Genomic DNA, 23,843 nt, shown 5'->3' with positions numbered 1-23,843 from the left:
GGGCAATTTCTGTTGGATATTTTTATTCATGTTTAAGCACAATGAATGTTTTCCCAAAACACACTCAAAACACATTTGTACATGACATTTTAATTTTTTTAATAAAAAAAACTTGCTTTTTCCCTTAGTATATTAGGGTTCTTTTTTTCCCCCGGTATATATATTTTTAGTGGGTGACAATACATAGGAGGCTTTGGTAGTAGCAATAGCAGTCTGGCCAAGGCAATATTTGACATCATGTGTCCACAGTGAGTTGAGTCTCCAGGCGTGCAGTACAGGTCCCAGAGAGCCAAAAAGCAGCGTTACATTCACAAGCTGTCCACTGCGGCACCTGTCCCCCTCAGTGGGCGCTCCCATAGTGGTTTCCATTAGTGGGGCTCTCCTGTAAACTGCTGTGGGGGATCTCCTCGCCCTTCTCTGGCTCCACGGGCCTCTTGAAGAAATCCGACACGAAGGCCACCTGCGGACGGGAGGGAGACTGAGGGGAGGGACCCAACAGAAGCTGCAGCACGAGCCCTTGCCGTAGCACTCGAACCAAACTACTGTGCCTGCAAGCAGTCTTCATTCATGCTTGTGGAAGAGGATCTCACTTGGACTTGTTGACCTATTTCGGTTTGCTGCTTGACACGACCTCTGCGGCCATAATTGGAATTTATAAATGGACCCTCGGATTAAAACACAGGACAGAAATGTGTAGCCATTTGCTGCTGCTTTCATGGAAATTCCTCTGCTCTATTATGTTGGTGTAATAATAAATTGAACCAAAGGCAGAAAACATGCTGATGCAGCAAGTCAGTGATTCTTAGCCTTGTTTTCCTGGCTGGCTGCTCCAGCTTTTTCTTCAGAACATTATCTGGAGTACGGGGGCTAACAGATTTGCATATGCACACAGAATGCATGGTGGCGCAGCGGGTTCAGCCGGTGCCTGCCGTGTGGCGGGTCTGGGGTCCCAGCCCTGCTTGGGTTGCCTTACGATGGACTGGCCTCCCGCCTGGGGTGTGTCCCCTCTCCCTTCGGCCTTGCCCCGTGTTGCCGGGTTAGGCCGCGACCCCGCTCGGGACAAGCGCTTGTTGACGATGGATGTGCACGGAGAACGTGAGGGCCACTGCTGCAGTAGATGTACTTACGATGAGTACGGCCATCAGCGCTCCCTGGATGAGCCCGGTGAGGACGTCGCTCCAGTGGTGCTTGTAGTCGGACACCCGCGACAGACCCACGTACACGGAGGCGGCGATCAGGAAGAACTGGATTGTGGGCCGGAGGAGCCTCGCCCACTCGGCTTGAAGTCTTGCTTGGACATAAAGCTGCAATGGACATTTAAGGGGGTTAAACACCCGACCGCCATCACTAGTCCACTGATGGACGCTCCACACCGTCATTTGTCACATCTTTGATCTAGACAACTTGTCCAACAGTTCAGCATGGCTTCTCGTGGTGTAACAGGAGAGCAGAACGTTACTGCGGTGTTTATTTAGGCTGCAAGAGTCGGATGTACCATCACAAATCATAACCTGTATGAAAGTGAGCATCGTGGGGAAAATTAAAGATTAGCTGAACCCCGCGTTCAGTGCTCATACTGGTACGGGGGCAGCTGTTAGTGTAGTGGTTAGAGCTGCTGGCTTTGGCCCCAAAGGTTGCAGATTTGAATTTATTTTTATTTTTATAGAGCGCTCTTCTCACGCAGTGACACAGAGCGCTTTAACACAGGCATACAGCAAGAAAATCTCACCTCCCCCAAGGTACTTAGCCTAAGATTTGTTCCAGTAAAATTACCTGGCTGTATAAATGGGTAAATAACTAGGTAGATTAACATCGTAAGTCACTTTGGAGAAAAGCGTCAGCTAAATGAGTAAATATAAATGTACGGGACTAGTTTACAGGATGGAAAGTTCTGGCCGGGCAGCTGAATGACTCGCTCTTAAAAAGTACGCCTGGAAGGTGCCCTTTTTGGGACAGCAGGTGTGTTTCCCATGAGGCTGCTGTGTGTCGCCATTCCTTCGCACCACTGTCTTAACCAAGGCCTCCAAGCCCCACCAGTGACCGGCGCATTTACTAAGAGCTTCCAGTTTCTGACAAGGACAGTGTGAACTGCAGCGCAACACAGTTCCTCAAATGACCTTTGTGAACTTCACTCCAAGAGCTGCGGACGCAGTTTGTACCACAAAAGACACTGTTTTACCGAGTTCACTCCCACTTGGTTACAATACACATTTCATTTTTGGATTGTCCAAAAGGTAACCGTGGCATTCCATTGTTGTGTAAATGTATTTACCCCGGGGACACACACAAAACCAGGACCAGTCTCTACACCCCATACTATAAAAAATAACCTGAGCTTGAACTGTCCTTTGTTTCCAATAATCAAAGCGGTTGGAGGAGCAGTGAATAAAGAAGCCTGAGGAGGCATCTGGTTGTGTATAAAGGTAGATTTCGTGACCTGATGTGGCACCACTACATGGGCGAATTGCGCAGATGGTTTGGTTCAGCGTGTTCTCGCTGGACTGCTGCCACATGTAGCGAAACGGAGGAAATACGGTTCAGGAACGCAGCGCTGAGGCACTGGAATAAAGCTCCTACTAATGTGCTGCAGCTTCGGCTGCTTTTTCATGTGAAGATGTCTGTTGTGTTCTTTTCAAGGCCTCTGTTGGATGTGATCAGGCGGTTCAACCTATGCTTTAATGGGGGGGGGTTCACACAAAGGCACAGCAAAAGAGAACAGCCCTCGAGAATGTGGCACCAAATCAGCAAGGCGTAGGTTTTTACTGGATTAAAATGCAACTACAGTGTCAAAGGTCTGTTTCAGTGTGGACCGTCTCCCTCGTACGATATGAAAACAGGCGTGTCATATATGAAGGAGGAGAAAGTTTCCTTTTTAGGATTTCAAAATAGGTGATTTAATGTTTTCCTAGTATGTCATACAAAGATTTAAAAAAAAAAAAAAGTTAAGCCTATTATTCACAGAGATGTATGATTTCACAGGGAAAGGGGAAATAAAGTCTGCATGATAGTTCTGATGGGGGGGGCGTAGTGGGGTCGGACTGGGTCCTGCTCTTCAGTGGGTCTGGGGTTCGAGTCCCGCTTGGGGTGCCTTGCGACGGACTGGCGTCCCGTCCTGGGTGTGTCCCCTCCCCCTCCGGCCTTGCGCCCTGTGTTGCTGGGTAGGCTCCGGTTCCCCGCGACCCCCGTATGGGACGAGCGGTTCCGAAAATGTGTGTGTGTGTGATAGTTCTGATACTTCAAGGTACGTTATAGAGCTGAACAGTCACCTATACAAATGTGCAAAGATCATGGCTGTCACAGTTAAATGATTGAGATCAAACAAATTTTAATATTACACAAAGATAACCTGAGTAAATACAAAATGCAGTTTTTAAATGATTTCATTTATTAAGGGAAAAAAGCTGTCCAAACCTACCTGGCCCTATGTGAAAAAGTAATTGCCCCCTAAACCTAATAACTGATTGTGCCACCCTGTGCGGCAACAACTGCAATCAAGCATTTGCGATAACTGGCAATGAGTCTTTCGCATCGCTGTGGAGGAATTTTGGCCCACTCTTCTTTGCAGAATTGTTTTAATTCAGCCACATTGGAGGGTTTTCGAGCATGAACGGCCTGTTTAAGGTCATGCCACAGCATCTCAATGGGCTTTAAGTGCGGACTTTGACTAGGCCACTCCAAAACCTTAATTTTGTTTTTTTTTTGAGCCATTCAGAGGTGGACTTGCTGGTGTGCTTCGGATCATTGTCCTGCTGCATAACCCAAGTGCGCTTGAACTTGAGGTCACGAACTGATGGCCGGACATTCTCCTTCAGGATTTTCTGGTAGAGCGCAGAATTCATGGTTCCATCAGTTATGGCAAGTCGTCCAGGTCCTGAAGCTGCAAAGCAGCCCCAGACCATCACGCTACCACCACCATGTTTGACTGTTGGTATAATGTTCTTTTTATGAAATGCTGTATTAGTTTTATGCCAGATGTAACGGGACGCACACCTTCCAAAAAGTTCAACTTTTGTCTCATCAGTCCACAGAATATTTGCCCAAAAGTCTTGGGGATAATCAAAATGTTTTTTGGCAAATGTGAGACGAGCCTTTGCGTTCTTTTTGGTCAGCAGTGGCTTTCGCCTTGTAACTCTCCCATGGATGCCATTTTTGCCCAGTCTCTTTCTTATTGTTGAATCATGAACACTGACCTTAACTGAGGCAAGTGAGGCCTGCAGTTCTTTAGATGTTGTTCTGGGTTCTTTTATGAGCGCCTGGATGAGTCGTCGTTGCGCTCTTGGAGTAATTTTGGTAGGCCGGCCACTCCTGGGAAGGTTCACCACTGTTCCAAGTTTTCTCCATTTGTGGATAATGGCTCTCACCGTGGTTCGCTGGAGTCCCAAAGCCTTAGAAATGGCTTTGTAACCCTTTCCAGACTGATATATGTCAATTACTTTGTTTCTCATCTGTTCTTGAATTTCTTTAGATCGTGGCATGATGTGTTGCTTTTTGTGATCTTTTAGCATGCTTCACTTTGTCAGACAGGTTCTGTTTAAGTGATTTCTTGATTCAACAGGTCTGGCAGTAATCAGGCCTGGGTGTGGCAAGTGAAATGTAACTCAGCTTTCCAAAAAAATGTGGTTAATCAGAGATCATTCATTCATGATTTAACGGGGGGCAATTACTTTTTCACATAGGGCCAGGTAGGTTTGGACAGCTTTTTTCCCTTAAGTGAAATCATCATTTAAAAACTGCAATTTGTATTTACTCGGGTTATCTTTGTGTAATATTAAAATTTGTTTGATGATCTCAATCATTTAACTGTGACAAACATGCAAAAAAAAAATAAAATCAGGGAGGGGGCAAATACTTTTTCCACTGCATTGTATATGACAACTGTGTGACTGGGAATTATGCAGCTCTTAAACTCTCATCCTAAAAGATACTTTAAAAAAAAAAAAAAAAAAAAACTTTGCAATGTACTATTACAGGTTCAAACCCATCTAAGGGCACGGTTTATATCTTGACCCTGTAACACAAGTCGCATCATTAATAGTCAGGACTCGTCTGCCAGATCTCCATGGCAACACTAAACGGCTGAGGTATAACTGCTCTCGTCTCTCAGGGTGCGCACCTGTCCCCGGCCCCCTGCGGGCAGCCAGCGCCTGCGTCACAATGGCCCTTCTCTCCTGTAGCCCTGCCCCTTCGCACATACAAAGGCTCATCTCCACTTACTCCACTTAACTGGCTCTGCCCAGCTCTCGCCCTCATTAGTCGCTCTGCTCGCGCTGCCGTCCCGCAGTAAACACTCCGACACTCAGTCCCGCTCACAGACGCATCGCTCACCTACCAGCAGCCTCATGCTGAAAACGATCGGGTTCTCTATATTAATAGCTGCATGTAGAATTGGTAGGAAAACACAAAGGTATTTGTGACGAGTAAGACAATGTAAAATGTATGGAGCAGGTAGGAGATGAGGAGAGAAGTAAGTCTGAAAGGTGTGTTTTGAGACTTGACACTGAGGGATTCAGCAGCTTTGAGTGAATGCAACTGCCAATGCTAGGCTACTTTAAATTATCTACTGTTTAATGCATGTGTATTTTTACTGTTGTTTTATTCCAGGGTAAGTACCCTTCTAAAGGGTAATACAGCAGGGGTGGAATTCACACCCGGGTCCTTTGAGCACAAGGGGCAGCTCTAACCACTGAGTTCACCATCTTGCTCCTAGTTGAAAGGGAGGCGTGCGACAAGCATAATGAATATGGACAACTATTTTTAGGGTTACGCCGCAGCACTGCGGGCAGCATGTGACGCAAACGTTTTTGAACCCACATGTAACGGTTCGATTCCTTTTCGCTCGCACCTAGGCTTGGGTGGCCGACGCTTCTTGCACTTAATTTCATCACAACGGGAAAATGTTGGTGCGCGAACAGCAATCTTCGTGCTACTCAACGCTCTCCTTCTTTATTGCGTGGTTTGCTCGGGGCAATACTGAGCGACTTCATCCTTCCTGTCAGCAGAGCACGTGGAGTCTGTCACGCTATCTCTGCCTGGGGTTATGCATCGTCATCCCGGAAAATGAGAAGAAATGACACCGCTGTACATTTTATGGCTGAAATGAGCCTCAGTCCAACTAGGTTACAACTCGGGTTATCAAGACTATTGGTTTAATTACCTGGATCTGTAAAAGGAAAACAAAGGAAAACAAAATGATTTTGCTCAATATTGTTTATGTCATAATTATATTTGGGGAAAAAGCACCTGCTGAGTGAGTAATTGTAAATGTAGTAATTATGACAATGTACTGCAAGGGCTGAAAAATATATATATATATATATATATATATATATATATATTTTTTTTTTTCCTTTATAAAAAAAAAAAAAAAAAAAAGTACAAACGGACAAAAACTATTAAAGGACCTGTCTTTGTTATGTTTTCTCATACCGCGATAGTGCGATCAAAGGCTGAGAAGATACTCACCGCTAGGAATAACATGCAGTACATGGAGAAAGAGGAATGGCCCGAGTAGAAGGAGAGTCTGCGGGAGAGAAAAGCCACAGTTAGCACCCTGCGTCCAGAGAGGCCACAGCGCTGATGACTGATATATTCTCTCATTGTTCACCAAAATACACCAGCAACACACCTATTTCCTGCCAGCGCAGCACGCCAGGAGTCAAATCCGTTATTTCATAAAGGCCACAGAGGACGATGATTCAGGGCAAGAATGTGGTTCGCTCTTGCACAGACTTGGCGCTTTCCTGTTGACTTAAGCAATTATGTGTGGCCCCCGCAGGATTCCGCCCTGATAGCGCCGATAAGGAGAAGTGTGGAATTAAAAGTGCGCCGGCCGCCTATTGTGGGCACAGTCACGACACGGGGCCAAGACGGGTCGGGTGGAAAATCCTCACGGCAGGCCGAAGGTTTCGGCGATGGTGCGCGACACATATCCGGTTCCCCAACAAAGAGTGTGTTTGCACTACGTTGCTTCTGGTTCGGGGTTTCGCATGGATTCAAAGCCTTTGATTTGGGGAATGACACAGGAACACTGGAGCGTGGGGACAGCCGTCCGTTACGGCGCGACGGAGACGGAGAACGTCAACAACGCGGTAGCATAACCTCAGTCTTCGGTCCACCGGAAAACACATGGATTGACGCAACGTGATCCCGTTATTTTCCAAGCTATAATTAACGCTCCACCACGGAGGATTTATTTGTTCTATTAATGACCCCCACGCATTGCAAACGCTCGAACCCTAACTATATTACATAGAGGCACCACACCTACTGCATCTCTTTATAGTTTTGAAAATGTAAATGGACTACATACATAATTTAGGTGACACTTTTCTCCAAAGCAACTTACAAGGTTACAGTTATTACAAGCTTACAATTAATGGGTAATTTTACAGGAGCAATTTGGGGTAAGTACCTCGGTCAAGGGAACTACAGCCAGGGGTCAGTATTGAACCTACAACCTTTGGGTCCAAAGGCAGTAGCACTAACCACTACACTACCAACTGTCCCACTAGTTTAGCTTACATATAATTGAAAATAAAGAAAATGACATTGTTGGCATTCTGATTCTCCTTGTGGTTGTTGAATGGCATCCGCACATATACCGCATCTGCTCTGTTGCTTTTGACCCTTCCGTAGTGACAGGATTACGATGAATCCCCTCCAAGTAGAACGGAAACACACAGACAGTGCTCTTAGCCTAGTGCCGTGGTTAAGGATCTGAAAGATGCCAATTCTAACTGATGTAAGGGTGCCGGAGAAATATTTTGGACATAAATATTAATAATTGTCGTTTAGCAAGAGCAGTTGAACTTCAGTATTAATTTACGCAGACAAATATTTTATTGTAGCTACAGTATGTGTACATATCAATCAAGTTTTTTTTTTTTGTTGCGTAGGTGTCACTCTCCCTATTTCTGTCAGCATACAGTACTTTGTTGGAGCAGTTCAAGGTCAAGAGCCTCATTCAAACAGCACAGCAGGGTCTCTCCTGGGACTTGAGCCAGCAACCTCCAGTTGAGCAATCCGTTCCTCTACCGAGTAACATGCCCGTGCTATAAGGGGTTCTGATACAGCAAATGAACAGAGTTCACCCACCTGGCCTCGTTGACCGTTATCTTGTCTCCCGTGCAGGTGAAGTTCTCGATGTAGTTCCCAGACGTGCAGTTGATGTGGCTCCACACAGGTTTGCATACATCTAAGAAATGTGGCCTCAGTCGGCCTATGGAGTACTTGGCAATGTCGGTGAGGGACTGACTCATGGCAGCTCCGAACAAGAAGGTGCCCACTGCTTTATACACACACGCCACATAGCTATTGTTGAAGGACGACTTTGATTTGATGCGCTTAAAATGCACCGAAAGGCACTCTCCAATGACCATCTGTGGAAAAGGACACGGATTAAACAACGTACAGTTGCGTCAAAGCAGTTTGCAGGAGTGCAACTCGCTGGGACCCGAGCGAAAGCTCAAAGCTTATGCCGGGTGCTTTGGGGGAACAAAGGAGGGTTCTACAAGCACCCTGCAGGGACAGTGATTCTGGGCACTCGACAGGAGCAAAGCAACTACGGGGGAACAAGGTAAAAGTGGTACTTTCCGGTGCAGCTATCACCGAGTTCTCCTCAAAGACGTTTCACAAACACAAAATGTGCAGGATTACCGTGAGGAATTTGTTCATCTACAAATGTTACTATTAGGACGAATATAGTCTGGTCTTCTTACTCACGACGGATTTCCTTCAGCAACGTGTACGTAAATGATGCGCCTTCCCAACGCAACACCAGGATACGGGTAACACAAATACTCCACGGAGTGAGTAAGCTGAAGAGGAAGCACTTGTTCTTGTGCATTTCCTCAATCTACGTGGAAGATGAGATTCATTAAGGAAGCTCTAGAAGTTTTGCTTCTACTTCCAAAACAGAACAGCGAACACAGAGAACAGGTTCGGAGCCAAAGTCACACGAGGACTGAGGGTTTTTACAAAGTGCTAAAGCAGATCAGCGTGCGCTCATGTGAATGGGCGCAGCTATCAGCTAGGGGTCCTGCTCCGGATCTTTCTTGCATTCTTTGCTGAACACCAAGCCTTGGCAGAAGCGTTCACGTTGCAGACGTGCAGACAGTTGGAGCGGATATCGTATTACTGACCCTTCCTTCCCCAGATTCCACGTAGCTGAAAAATCTCTTCCCACAGAACGTGAGAAAGGCCATACTGCACAAATCCCTTTCCTATTTATTTTTGAAATGTGCTGTGGAACTGTTATTCCTTTTACCTTTAAGGATGTTCAGTGCTTCGCTGACCTTCATAACATCATATTCTAAAGGTGGCTGAACAGACGGATTCATTACATGTTGCTATAATAATCCATAAATGATCCAACTTCCTGACCGCAGCTTCCTTCCACACCTGACTACTTTCTCCTCCAAAATAAAATAAGGTAGAGTGCATTTACAGCGAATATGTTTATGATGGCACGGTGGCCCAGGGAGTAGAGCCGTTGCCTCCCAGCACCTGGGTACTGCCAGAGTGCATGGGTTTGGTCAGTCTGAGTAGAGTTTGCACACTCTCCCCATGTTTGCGTGTGTTCCCTCCCACGCTCGAAAGACACGTTTCAAATGAACCGTTGAATAAATTTCCCATAGCATGAGAGAGAGCGCGCTGCTGTGGCATGTAGGCGAGGGGTTCGCTATAGGCAGTGTACTGTACTGTATTTAGCACTGTAACACTTTGGGTAAAAAGGTATTGGCTCAATGCATCACAGTATTCATTTTAAGTGGCTTAAGAGACAAGTGTCTTCTAAATGAGTTGATGTAAAACGAAACCATGGAAACTACCAGCTAATTATGCTACCCTTTACACTCAGTCATTTAGCTGACACTTTTCCCCAAAGTGGGGGGTGCGATGGCGCAGCAGGTTTGGCCTGTGCTCGCTCTCTGGCGGGTCTGGGGTTTGAGTCCTGCCTGGGGTGCCTTGCGGCAGACTGTTGTCCCATCCTCGGTGTGTCCCGGTCCTAGGGCCTGTGTTGCTGGGTTAGGCTCCAGTTTACCACGACCCTGCTTGGGACAAGTGGTTTCAGTCAATGTGTGGCTATGTGTTTTCTTCAGAACAACTTACCATGATACGCTAGTTACGATTATTTACCCATTTATACAGCCACTTAATTTCTTACAGGAGCAATTTTATGGTAAGTATCTTACTCAAGGATGCCACAGGTAGAGGTGGGATTCAAACCGCTGATGTCTGGGTCCAAAGGCAGCAACATCAACCCCTACATGACCAGCTACCCCAAGAGTCAAACCACTGAACAATTATCGGCCATATTGTGACCACACACAGCCAAGTGCCAAGCATAAATTGGTCATGCCAAGTTATTGTTGTGCCTGTAAACAAGTTCTGCAAGTTTCTCAACCAGCGAGGCCCATTTGACTGTGCAAGTCTAAAAGGGTATGAGCTGCGTGACCAAATTATCTATAGCGTGTGATTTAATCGTGTCCGGTGACACTGCTCTCCGAATCCATCTCTTTTCAGCAGTGACATTCTGACGACGATGGGCAGATAAAGGAGGGCACCTGTAATGCGGACAGGCACAGTAGGGAGGTGTAGAAGCACCTCGCTCTTCCTTGTCTCAAGCCAGAGGGATCAGCTGACAAACATTCCCAAAACCTCTGGGTTGATAAGACCTTTGTTGCCAAATTCGGTGTTGCATAAATAAAGACAGCAGAGTATCTGGCACCGTTTGCGATCATGAACCGCGGTGCCAGCAACGAGAGCCGCCCAACTGGCTGCGATGCGGTGCGGCGCCTCCATCCCTTCAGTAGACTGGTGTGTCCACTGGTGTCCCTGCTTTGAAACACACCTTCTGCATCACAAAGAAGTTCCACCAAGGCTTTAATACAGCACAGCTCTCACTCATGACACTACTTTCCAGTATAATTTGGCTTCATTTAGGTTATGCTCTGGTTTTGTTTTTTTTTTTTTTTTCCTCCCCCCTCTGTGTTGTGGTAAGTGGTGTGAAGTGTCAAATCATTTCCTGGTATTTCCGCACGTTGTGCTTTGTCCCTGTGGGTGCTTTACAAACTGACAATGAACTGAAGTTTACTCTTACCCATCTATTAAATACTTCATTTTGGAGGAGATTAATATTGGAGGACGGGCTGTGTTGCACCAAGTCGTGAGTGCACTTAATCTGAGTGTACTATTTGAAAGGAGTCACATGCATTTCTTAAGATGAGCCTTTCCATTGTGCTTTTGTACACCGTTAAGGTCACAAATAAGGTAAGGTACGGCAAGCGCTGTCGAGCCGAATTCGACTCATGGCCACCACTCGTGGTTTTCTTGCAAAAGGGGGGTACAGAGGTGGTTCACACTGCCTTCTTCTGCCTGTGTCTTTGCGCTGCAAACACATCGAGAACAAACTCTGCACGTGCAGAGCTGGAGTCGAACCTGTTCCCAAAGGAGCAGCTCATGAAAAATTTGTCAAAAATAGCACATGGTGTCCTTACACTGTCTTGGAGCGGGCTCGAGCTTTGCGATCATGTTTTTTTCTGTTGAAACTAGAGCTGCAACTTGGGATTTTTACAGCATATCCATATTTGTTCTGCTCTACCTAGACTGGTTTTCTCCAAATGTTTCTCTTAAAAATGCTTCTACACAGCATGAAAAAGGCTATTTTTGCATGTGCCTTGTGCTTCTGTGAAAATTTCAGTCCTTTGCAATTTGTTTATCTTATCTTTACTTGTTATTTCTAGATATTGAATTGGCACTTCTCACAATCACAACACTGGACTTCAGTTGGCAAAAAATTAAAATTAAAATCAAAGTTCGTGTTAACCAGCGACTGTTTCTTTTTCACCTGGACACTCTGGCGTCCATTCAGCATCACAAGGAAATCTGAATGTCACAGCAGATCGCTGTTTTTAACTATGGTTGGCAGACAAAACAGTGGTAAAGGACTTTGACTTTACCAGCTTCACAGAAATGCCACTTCAAAAAGGTCCTATGCTTCTGGGATAGGCTGTGGACCAACATGACCCTGCTTTAGGATAAGCAGTTATGGATAGTGTGTGACTTCATAGCATACCATCACCATTTTTGTACAGCTGAAAGAAGGCCTGTACAAATGAAGAAGGCCTTTCGGTTGGATAACCTTTCAAGGAAGGGTTTTGATTCAGTGACAAGCTTTTCAACCATCAATATCAGCTTCATTTGCAGTATGTTAATGCACAGCAGGAAAGCATACAGTGCTGCTGGAAAGTATGTGAACCCTATAGGGATGGTCATTTTTCTTGGCTGAAATACTAAAATAAAAAGATAAAATCTAAATGAATAAAGGATCGTGTAAAGCAATCTGATTCTGCTTATCTACTTGATTTAACTGATGCAACTTGGGGTTCACTTATTTTTGCACCTGCATTACTGCCGTTTTTCTCGTACACACGATTTCCTCAAAAATCATGTCAGGTGCCTCTGTCAGATGTGAAAGACTGGTTCTCGTTTAATATCAGTCTCATGGTAAAACTAAGGGACACAAGGGGTTCACATACTTTCAAGCATTCATTTTCCCAGATGAAAAATAAATGCAACTTTACCACCTAGAACCACCATGTATGCAACAGACTTTTAAGGTTGCTTGTCATTATCAATATTCAAGCTACTTTAAAAAAAATAATTTCAATTCTGTCATGCATTTATTTTTCAGATGAGGAAATGTACTTAAGGGGCAAGACAAATTGCTGCACACCAGTACAAGCAAAAAAAAAAAAGAAAATGGATGCATTTTAGGGGAAAAAAAATAAAAAATCACTTACAACAAGCAGTGTGAAGGGAATCATTGTCCCACCTAACAACTGATAGGGAATGGTGTCTTCTTTAAGGGGGAAGGTGATCGAGTCATCGTTACAGAAAAATCCTCGTTTGAATGGACTGTGCAGCAGTGTGAGTGTTGCGAATGGGAGTCCCACTAGCGGAAGCAATGAGAGAACAGAGAAGCGCAGAATTAACAAGGGGGAGCCGCAGGCCAGAGACCACCCAGCTGTCCTCCTCATGATGAGCAGAGTTTAAAATAGACAGGGAATGCAGCTGGATGGAGAGAGAGAGCTCGACCATCCCCCCCCCCCCAAGCGCGACCAACACGATGGGTCATTTTCGGCAACCTGCACATATGTCCCTCTCACCTGATGAAAGAATGGAAGGAGAGCAAAACACAGTCAAGTTGCCTATGGTTAAGGTTGTCACTGTATGCAAATGCAGACAACAGCTTTCACAAGGTTTATATTTTGTGTATTCTCTTGTCCAAAGAAGCCCAGACAGCAAAAAGAAGCAGATGGCTTCTCTCAGCATACAACATCTGAGGTGTGCGCCTACGCTCACTACTCCCAAGCTGCTGTGGGCCTCAACCTACTTCGGAGTAAAGAGTGCTAACCACATGTCAAAATACAGTAATAAATGGTTGCATAGATAATATCTGCAGGGGGAAAAAAAATCTTAGTTAAAAACCAGTGTCATGTTTGAGTGCTATTGCACAACTTTTTTTTTTTTTTTTTTTTTAAATCAGCCGTTATCAGTGATTCCATTTGCCAGACAAAATCTAAAAGATAAGAAACAATGAGGCACACAGCACTAGTAAACCACCTCTGTACACATCTTTCGTGCCAGCACCTATCCATTCAAAAGCCAATTTTGCATGCAGGCTGCCGAAGTACAAATGGAGTTAGTGCAGATGATGAGGGGATTACGAAGAGCATCCTATAGGCTGGGGGCACGTAAACACAGCAGGCCTGCGATAGCACGTCCAACATTCCTCTTCACCAGGAGGTAACACACGACAGACATGTCTGTCAGGAGGAAATGAGCTTCATACCCTCCTACTTCCACAGAAGGGTAGTCAGTAAAACAAACTACCTTAGTGTGTCATCCCTCTACTGTTTTAGGGTTAAAACAAAAAAATACATCTACACATGTAGAAAAAAAAAAACTAGTTATTTTTGTGCCTTGTCTTTTCCTGATATTTAAAATGTTTAATTGAACAATGCATGCTTACTTGTTACAGAATTACAGAGATTATCCTCAAAGGATGACAAACAGCTAAAAATGTAGTGATGATTCAGCTGGACTGGAATCTCTTTGTTAATGACATCTACAATAGTTTGCCTTGTCGTCACTCAAACACAAACACTCACAATTTACTGTGAAAACCTGTAAATACACCTCTTTAAAAGACAAGAATGAAAAAGTTCTTCTGCGGGACATTTGGCAAGCGAGATGGATTCAGATGGAAATTTTCACCGTTTAAAAACAGGTACAAATGAGCAAAAGCACCTCTGAATTTTCTGAATTTACCCCTGTTGTTAAACACAAAAAAGAAATTTTTGCATGCGATTTTAACATGCAAAACTACTGCTCCAGCAATCCTATGAAAAGTGACATTAAAGGATGTGCTAGAATTAGCCACAAAAAAATCCATATTATGCATCTATACAGCACACACACACACACACACACACACACACACTTATTATTGCACATTACCACTGAAAATGTCAGGCTCTTTCCACGTCCCCACACTGACACTTGTTCTCTTTTGGAACCAGAAATTAAATTAAGCCTTCATCTGTTCTGACAATAAAATGTGGCTTTCATTCAGAAACAAAAATTGCTGACACAGAACAACTGACATTCTTCACTCCACAAACAACAAAAAACTAACAGATCTGGGCAATATTTGACTACTGAATAAATTAAATACATCAGTCCTGAATGACTACTCGTGTTGTTTTTATTAACATTTTATTCCTACTAAGAGAAAGCAAAATGGTATTTCAGCAGAGTAAGAAAACAGTGATCCAACACTGACAAATGTGATTACTACCAGTAAAAGCTGCAAGGAAAGTACCACTGAACGCTTGGAACTTTTTGCATCTGACTCAAAGTGCCCCAGTATCACAGTGGGTGTCCGAAACATTGCATCCAAAGCAAAAAAATGTAGAAGTCATCTTTTGGAGAGTCGCTCCTTCGCTCAACTCTTTGCCCTCATGCGGCTAATTTGAGACCGATGTTCGAGGACAAGCCATTACTGCACGTTTCAGTGTGTGTGTGTTTGAGGTTTTCATCAACCCATGGAGAGCAACACAAGACGAAGGCTCGGCCGACTCCAGCAGAAGAAGAGAGGCAACAGGAGCAGCGGGATGTCTCGCTGGAATGATGGGCGAAGCAACTGAACTTGGGACAGAAAGAGAGGGAAGCCAACGGGAGAAGACTCTGGCATTACAACCACAGCCACTTCTGCCTCTGTCATTCCTCCAGCGGAATTCACATCAACAGCACTAAATCAGGGTCATAACTTAATGTTCCAGGAAAATATCTCAACTATTTATGTGGAGAAAATGTGGAACAAAAGGATATTAACCCTCCGTTCCAGTAGCAACACCGAAAACCCTATTTCAACTCTGAAAACCAGTGCGCTGTGCAATGTGTTGGCACAAATCTATTGGCTATTTTTTTTACTGACTTTACCTGGAAATCCTAAAAAAAAAAAAAAATACCATGGAAGCCATCTTATGATGAATGATTCTGATCATACTCTTATGATCTGGGTTTATGGGAGCTATTAATATGGAACTGATTTGTTACTGAAAAGCCTACAACAACTAGAGAGCCGACACCAAAAAGTGCCCGAGGTGGGTCATTTGGGCATTTGTTCCAATTAGCCATCCCCCGAGACACTCCTACTGCAATTACGAGAATTACACTCTGCGAGGAGTATTGTTGAATAACCCTACTTCATCTTATGACACATTTCTTTGTGTTTACGAGGACTGAGTTGGGATCTTGCATGCCTCCGGACAACAGTGAGATACCTTCACCTTTACATTTATTCATTTTTCCAAAGCCACATACAGCAATTAACTAGTATTTAGCAGATACCCTCATCTAATGTAACATACAGTATTGGATACACTACAATCGCTCAGATTTACACAGCTGAGCACTGTAATACACTTTACAACAGCTAGACAGACATACTGTACATTACAGAGTAAAGTGCCTTATTATTTTAACTAATGAAGTAATTGTCCCTATTTTCATGGGACTGGGTGGTTTTTCTTTTTATCATAAATGGCTTGTCAGTTTTCAAGCTCGGGAACACAAACATTTTTACTATTAAAACTAATGGTAATTATGTCTTTCAGTTAGCAGAATTCACCTTAAGGATGATTTTCATATCCAAATGAGACCAGTCTACCTAGAAAGTCTCATTGTTAAACATTAGGAAGAGCAGCTGAGCTGTTTTCCTGTATGGATTCTATGAATAGAACATGTACTGAAATGTCAAAGGGTCCATCCAGCTCACATTGTTTAACTGAACATATGAAGAAATGTCGCCTTTATACCGTTTCTGCAATCCTCTATTTTGGTATCCTATCCTTAATCAGCCTACCTGTCGCCTAGTTTGATATTTATATAGCTGCTGTTTTTATAATCTTTTCTGGTAATCCTTTTATTTGCAATGACCAATTTGTTTGTCTAATTTGTTGTTCCATTATCTGTTCCATGTCTGTATCCGTCATTTACCGATTCTCTATTTAGTGTGATGTTTTTAAGTTACATTTTGTTAATTCCTGTTCCACTGTTATATAGTTGTTGGTCCATTGAGTATGAAATTATTTCCTATTCAATGACTTCACAAGTGTACATAAATGTAATTTCTTTTGTAACATACGGGTACGCTGACAAAGGTTTCCTGCCGAAATGCATCTGTCCCAAAAAATAAAACATCTTAGGAAAGCATGAGTGTGCTCTTCTATCATTGCTCCGAAATCTTACATACAACTTAAGTGTTTCAAGCATCTAAGCTCTTTATTGTTTACTTCACTACAAGCTGTGTGCGTCTTTTCATTCTTTTTAACTAAGAATGTTAACACCTATTTTTTGTGCTATATGATGATAAACATAATTCAAGTTAAAAAAAAAAAAACCTCAGTATTACAATATTGCTGTAAATTCCATACAGCAATGTGAACAGCTGTATTAAAAGTAAAAATAAACAAGAAACTAAAGGGCCACAAAGGAGTCGAAACAAACACCTTCCATATCGTAAAATATCACTCAAGTTGAATCATGAGCATTTCAACTTCTCCACCAAAATATCAAAGCACAATAGTTTTCAATTATAGCATTTTTGCTCAGACATCAAAAAGATGACCCATAGTTGATGAAAACCACAAATTGCCAAATTAGCCAAGCCATTCCTTCAAAAGTAAAATAATGTGCCTGATAGCCCCAATGCAGTCACAAAAATTTTGCTTTCAAGAAAAAAGACATGCCCAAGGGACCAAGACTGACAATCTGCTATGATGAACCGGGCAAGGAAAGATTGTGAAACCCAAACACACGCAATATAACTAATGGGTTTAAGTTCGTGACCAGGCAGCATCTCCTTGGAAGAGTGGTCAAGATTATTTTGAGTCAAGCAGCAGTAAAAGTGGTGTTATTTTTTAATACTGTACTCAACATAACAGTGGTTACTAAAGCATGTGGATTTTATAGCAAGGAGGATGTGTGAGGCCCCAACAAGTGCAGACTCAGCTTTATGATCCCTTGGTCATGCCTGGTTATACTCGCATGATCTGTGTAATTATGTGGGACACTGACAGGTGACAGTGATCGATTGTGTTGGATATCTCATGAGAACGGTCACACTGATTTTCCATGGCGACATGTGGAGCAGACATGCCAATGTGACTAAACACTGAGGCCACTCCACACAATCTCAAGCTCGAGCCGTGTTTTCGTTTTACTTACAGAGCATATAGGTAGCGTGAAGCCCACAGTGTACAACACTGTCGAGGTGATGGTACTGTTGTGGAACGGGTACTTGATGCTGTCATCGTTACAGAAAAAGCCCCTCTGATAGGGCTTGATTTTGCCCAGGTTAAATGCTGCAAGCGGCAAACCAGCTGTGGATGGAAAGAGTTTACAGGTGTTTAGAGACCAAGCAGATGCTGCTCTTCTGTTCAGAGACATTCAAGAACATCAAACTGTACCCTGGCACAGTCAACAGAAGTTATCCCAACCCGATGATCTGTGAACAGTGCCTTGCCTCCCGACACATAAATGATGGTTGGGTGGCTATTAGAAAGCTTTTCTCCATTTCTTAAATCGCATATTATTTAATATACTTTCTTCTACTGCCTTTAAAGTATTTGCGATTCTCTAACCAAATAAACAAAGAGAGTAGAACGCACATTTAATCTTGTAAAATTTGCGTACTTTGTCAGGTTGATCTCAAGCTAACTTCACCTGCAAACCAGTATGCAAAGACTGTCACTAGGAGCTTACAGAGGAATCTTGGTGTGCACAAAGTGCAACCACTCATGTGTCACGCAAGACCTTTCAGTTTTCTCCTGCAACAGCACCAATATTAACATCCCAGTTGCGGCTTCTTGTCGTCGTGCTTTAATTTTGAATATAACACTAGGTATTGGCTGCCAGGTGGCTGTCAATTGTACAGAGTTCAGCTCAGCTGAAGCTCTCTCTAAATAAAATACTGGTGCATAAAGGGTCCTGCAGCTGTACCGACAGTGCGGTGCAGAATTATTCAGGGATAATAGAAGGCCTCCTCTTCTGTGCTTTAACCTTGAAGCAAACCGGGAGATTAAAATGACGGACACAGTAAATACTATTGTTGTTCTGTAAATCTTCATGAGTAACAGAGGGTACAGGCTTAAGCCAATAAGTTGCCATCGGCTTGTGACTAATTGTTATCTGGATCCACTGGCACTTAGTGCATCTGGCAGAAGTTCATGCGCACAGCGATGCCATGGCTCGGTCATCAGCCTGAGATTGAAGGAGGAACTGGCAGTTATGAAGAAAAACAAAGAAATATGGGAGGGGAAAAAAAAAAGGAAAACTGAGATCCCAGGAAGATGATTTCAACACTTTGCTCCTTACTTTCTTTTTTTTGTATCTTCGCAGCAGAAAATAAGGACATACCCTTGGTCTCCATTTCCACATTCTTGTCGTTTACAAGTTACAAATCACAAAACAAACTGGCTGAATATACATGAATTCATCTATTTAAATTATGAACAAATGCCAAAGTACTAAATGCCCTGACTACATGCTTAAACCATCAACTTTTATTTGGTCGTTTGGCTGCTGTGAATATCAGCACAGTTTGTTTAAACACCAAGCTCAATTTACCGCACAGGTTAGAAAAACTTGGGTACTAACTTGCTCTGCTTAGAATGTTGGTTGACTCTCTTCAACAAAGGCACAAAACCTTAGGAAAAAAACTGGCTAATCTTACAATCACAGCATTTATGTCTTTATTATTCCCAACCTATCTGTTCTAATTACACAGAAACACATTTCCTTCTTCCATTGAACCCTACTGACATGCATGTTCCTACTTATATTGGGACATAAAAAATAAATGTAATTCAATAGTTCTTCCACTAATTTAATTTAAATTTAATTAAATATAAAATCCATTTCTATAACCAAGCAAGCAAGAAAACAGCACATTTTAAGGAGTGTAAGGGATTCAGAAAATTGATCTCTACAGATGACATTTTTATTGCTGAAGTTGAATAATAATAATAGCAATAATGCCCCTTAATGACAGTATTCACAAATGGAGCTTTGCTGTTAAACTTAAGTTATGAATAGAAATCCATCTAAATGATTATTTTCAAAATAACTCCCCCTTGTTAAAATGTTTTCCTGAATACATTAATTTCACTTTCAAACCATGACATAAGTGTACTGCATGGTCTTTGCCCTGAAATATTGTCATGAACACCACAATGTATTGCATAGTTATTTGCACCATGGCTATACCGTAAAATCACAAATCTTATCACAGCACAGTAAACTCACAAACCTTGTGCACCTTTTCTTAAAAATACTGGAGTTAATAAGAAACCTCAGGTAACATAAAAAGTGACAAAGTTCCACATTCACTGAACAATTAATAAATTCTCAGTAAAATGTATTAAGGATCCAGCTTTACCAGTGCACTCTGACTCATCGCCTTTGTTGCAAGCCCATCCCATATCCATTTAGCTGGCGTCAAATCTAAAAATATTACCAATAGCCTTTTACATAACACATAATCAAAATATCACATGAAATGCAGAATACGCATACAGACTCAACATTGTAAATAATGGGCTGAAGGGGATAACGGCTTGTCTTTATTCAACTATAAAAACTGAATCATGTGCAACCTTAATCGTCCCTCACAATCATTAAAGCTGCACTGTAAACAGAGACTTATATGTCACAGCCCGGTCTTCATACTGGTTGCGTGACTGGATTCTGCACACACTCTTGTATTCCTGTTGGTCTTTTATTTTTTTAACACTGATTTCTTTGGCCCCTTCTCCCACTAAAAGCAGATGTTTCTCTCTTTTGGGCCATCTCCAGAATAAAATGCTGCACTCATTTGCTCCTCTAAGGAAACTGGCATATCCTGTCAACAAAGCATTTTTAATTTTTGGGTAAACTGACATCGTTAGATGTAAGGATTGCATTTATCCAGATAAAATGATAAACGTAATTTGATTAGCGGTCCTCATAAAAGGAGGAGAAAAAAAACAAAAGAACACTAATGCCTTTGAAAGCAATACTGTATATGGTACTACACATATATATTCATCAAAAAGTGATCAGTTTGTCCTGTACTGACTGACAGAAGGTTCAAAAGAAAGGCATGCATCCCTTTGGACCCACTTTGCTCGCAGCGCACAGATTTTACATGAAGTTCTCCTGGCACCACGGTGAGTAACTTTACACCGCACATATGGGTTTGCTTAGGACAGCAACCCGGACAGGCACCGCGCACGCCCCTATCAGATGGACTCAGCGCTCCATAACGTATTAACATGAAAAACACACCCAATAACACAAGACATCCGCACTAAACAAAAGACTTTTCCAACAAAACAGAGGTGCTCCAACTGAGAAATAATGCAAACAACAGTCTACACACGATTCATGTTTACCTTCGCGCTTAGTAATTAGATTACCGGCCTGTGCAGATCCCGTTAAGGAGATCTAGTTGGTTATTGCCACGGAAAAAAGGCTTAGTCACATGCGAGGAGCATCAGACACTGTGGCAATTATTAAAAAAAACAATAACTACACACATGTAGTAATGCACAGGGCATTAAAGGAAAGGTCCTGTTGTCCAACTGAACACTAGAAACAACAGCGAAAAACAACTGACTAATGGACGGACGGACGGACGGACTGGTTTACTGGCTGATCCATCACAGGAAAGGGGTGCCTGTACTGGTTGAGGGGGAAGGATGCCATCGCCTCGTCTTCACCACGAAGTGCCTCCTGTCCCTCGTCTTTTTACACGTCCAGGAGAGTCCAGCACAAAGAAGCACCATAGCACAGTGTGTGTCCTTCGAACTGGATCTACACACCCTTACCTCTCTGCACACTGACTCTACTAAAAAAAAAAAAAAAAGTCTATATATATACACATGCGCACACACATCTATAAATTAATTAGTCTAAGGCTACACCCTAGCAACACAATGAATAAAACTGCATAGTGCTGCTCCTCCAAACCCTCCAGTGAGACATGCTACTTAAAGAGGATATAAACTGGGCTGCTTCTCCTATCATCAAATATGCACGAGGCTGCATCTCAGAGGCCTTTAAAAAAAAAAGACATTTCAGGACAAGGGTAAAATGAACAGGGATGACAAAGCAAGAGAGAGGACAAAAATAAAGCAGCTTCTCCCTCAAAAGCACACATTCCGACTGTGTGTGAAGCCCGCGAGGCAGAGAGAGAGGCACCCCGCAGACAGACACGTGTATTCATTATTCACCATGACTCATGAGATCAAAGCTGATCATAATTATTATAATTATTTCCTATTAACACTTGTCACACAGATACAAATCCTCCATGGCACTTTTTCTTTTTCGGTTAAATAAACGTGCACTTAACTTGTTACTACTTAAATGGTAGTTGGTGTACAGGACCTTCTTTCTGTGCAGAACACTGAAAACAAAACACTGGAAAATAAAATAACCCCACATGCACTTGACTTGTGCAACCCGCGCGCGGCCGCTCCCCGCGCGTCCACGCTCCAGCCAGGGCAGCTCACCTGCTGCGGAGACAGCGCGCGCGCGCACGGCACGGCGCGAGGAACACTACAGCACTATTACCATCGTTGTCATTATTCTTATTAATATTATTATTACTGCTAATACTATTACTACTGTAGTGTTGAATATATATATTGTTGTCCACACGTACCGAGTATGAGGCAGGCTATGTCAAGGAGGATGAATGGGATTCCTTTCGTTTCAAACATGTTTGCTTTTCCTGTTCGGCGTCGCTCCGTCAGAAGAGTCAGTCTTATCAGCTCGAACTTAACATTAAAACACGTGAAATAAAGGAAGGAGCAGAGTCTGAGGCAATGCGGTCTTCCCCGGGCTAGGAAACAAGGTTACACGAGACACACGCCACCGCGGAACTCTAATGGCGATCGACAGCCCTCGCACTTCCAACACAGCACGTTTAGGTTACCGGCTTCCCTCCGAATTAGTACATGAATAAAATCGCATAGACAGAGTTTAAAAAAGGAGTGTTGTTTTTGTTTTTTTTTTTTTTTTTTTATTAAAAAAATATTAAAAAAAACGAAGAGCCGGCGCGCTCCCTGGAACCTGCCCCGTTCCTTGTCAAAGCCGCTCGCGCTCGGCCCGGACTGCGCTCGAGCCCAGCGGCGTCATGTTCGTACTTGAGCGGAACGAGCGCCGCAGCCTATCGCAGTCGCCCTACGCAACGCCTCGCGTTCTCGCTCCGCCCACTTGTCATTGCGAAAACACATACCGATCTAGCCAGCAAAACATATACAGGCGTGTGTCCCATTATATATATATAGTGCAAAGAAATAGCAAACGAGACTTTTATTTTTTACACTCGGTAATTGTCCTTAAAAACATAATTTAAAAATAAGAAAATAAAATCTGAATAACAAAATGAATCTTCACATCTTGCAGCAGTGTCCAGGTTAGACCGAACGTTCTGCCGTTACTCTCTTATGTTTCGCTCGGTGACGCGGTAACAGGGTGTAAAGCAGTCCCGTCGACGGAGAATCCCCGCCGACCGGGAAGGGCTTTTAACGGGCTTCGGTGAAGATGCGCGATACCACAGCGCCTCTGCTGGAAGACAAGAGAACAACTACTGTGCGCTTTCAAATTGCGTTACCTTCATTAACCTCATCCTGCCCCCTACTGGACGCCCTTGGCACCATTTTTCAAGTCTGTTCTACTTAGGACCTATGCCTGTCTAGGGTACTCTCCTCAACCCAAAGCCTTATTATTGGACATAACTGTTCAAAACAGATATTATTATTATTATTATTATTATAGCAGCTGATAGCATAGTAGTTAGAGCTATTGCTTTTGGATACAAAGGTTGCAGGTTTGATCTCCGCCTCTGGCTGCAGTACCCTTGAACAAGGTACTTACCCTAAATTACCCAGCTGTGTAATTTGGTAAATATTTACATTACATTTATTCATTTAGCAGATGCTTTTCTCCAAAGCGACGTACATCTCAGCGAAAATACAATTTGTGCATTACATTAAGAGAAAGAGACATGGCTGCAGACATGTGATTCTTAAGTAAACCTAGTTTGTTACCTTCCACTTGATGCACCGATGTTCATCGCTCAAGTAGGTGCATAAAATGCAGGACAGATGAATCCTGATAACCTCCTACCATTTTTTTAAATAATAATAAGATCACATACACAAAATCACATACAAATTCATAAATCATAATTGTAAGCTTGTAACTGTAATAATTATAACCTTAACATT

General features: G+C 43.0%; 1 protein-coding gene across 2 annotated transcripts; it reads right to left on the bottom strand.

Annotated features, from left to right (window-relative positions):
* Positions 1–120: 120 nt before the first annotated feature.
* On the bottom strand, positions 121–22,786 carry plpp1a (phospholipid phosphatase 1a). 2 transcript variants are annotated; one of them, XM_018736758.2, is made up of 6 exons: positions 22,274–22,786; positions 12,801–12,952; positions 8,095–8,378; positions 6,463–6,520; positions 1,128–1,304; positions 121–460 (listed from the first exon to the last, which is right to left on the bottom strand). In XM_018736758.2, exons 1-6 carry the CDS (start codon positions 22,329–22,331, stop codon positions 341–343), a joined length of 849 nt encoding a protein of 282 aa, XP_018592274.1. In that variant the 5' UTR covers positions 22,332–22,786; the 3' UTR covers positions 121–340. The 2 variants fall into 2 exon arrangements, with proteins under 2 accessions (XP_018592274.1, XP_018592273.1); XM_018736757.2 differs by lacking the exon at positions 12,801–12,952 and adding an exon at positions 17,794–17,948 and having other exon boundaries at positions 22,274–22,763.
* Between the last annotated feature and the right edge of the window lie 1,057 nt (positions 22,787–23,843).

The sequence above is a fragment of the Scleropages formosus genome, chromosome 6 (genome assembly GCF_900964775.1).
Source record: "Scleropages formosus chromosome 6, fSclFor1.1, whole genome shotgun sequence".
NCBI lineage: Eukaryota > Metazoa > Chordata > Actinopteri > Osteoglossiformes > Osteoglossidae > Scleropages > Scleropages formosus.
The sequence above is the reverse complement of the archived record's forward strand: the minus strand, read 5'-3'. Positions and strand labels throughout refer to the sequence as shown.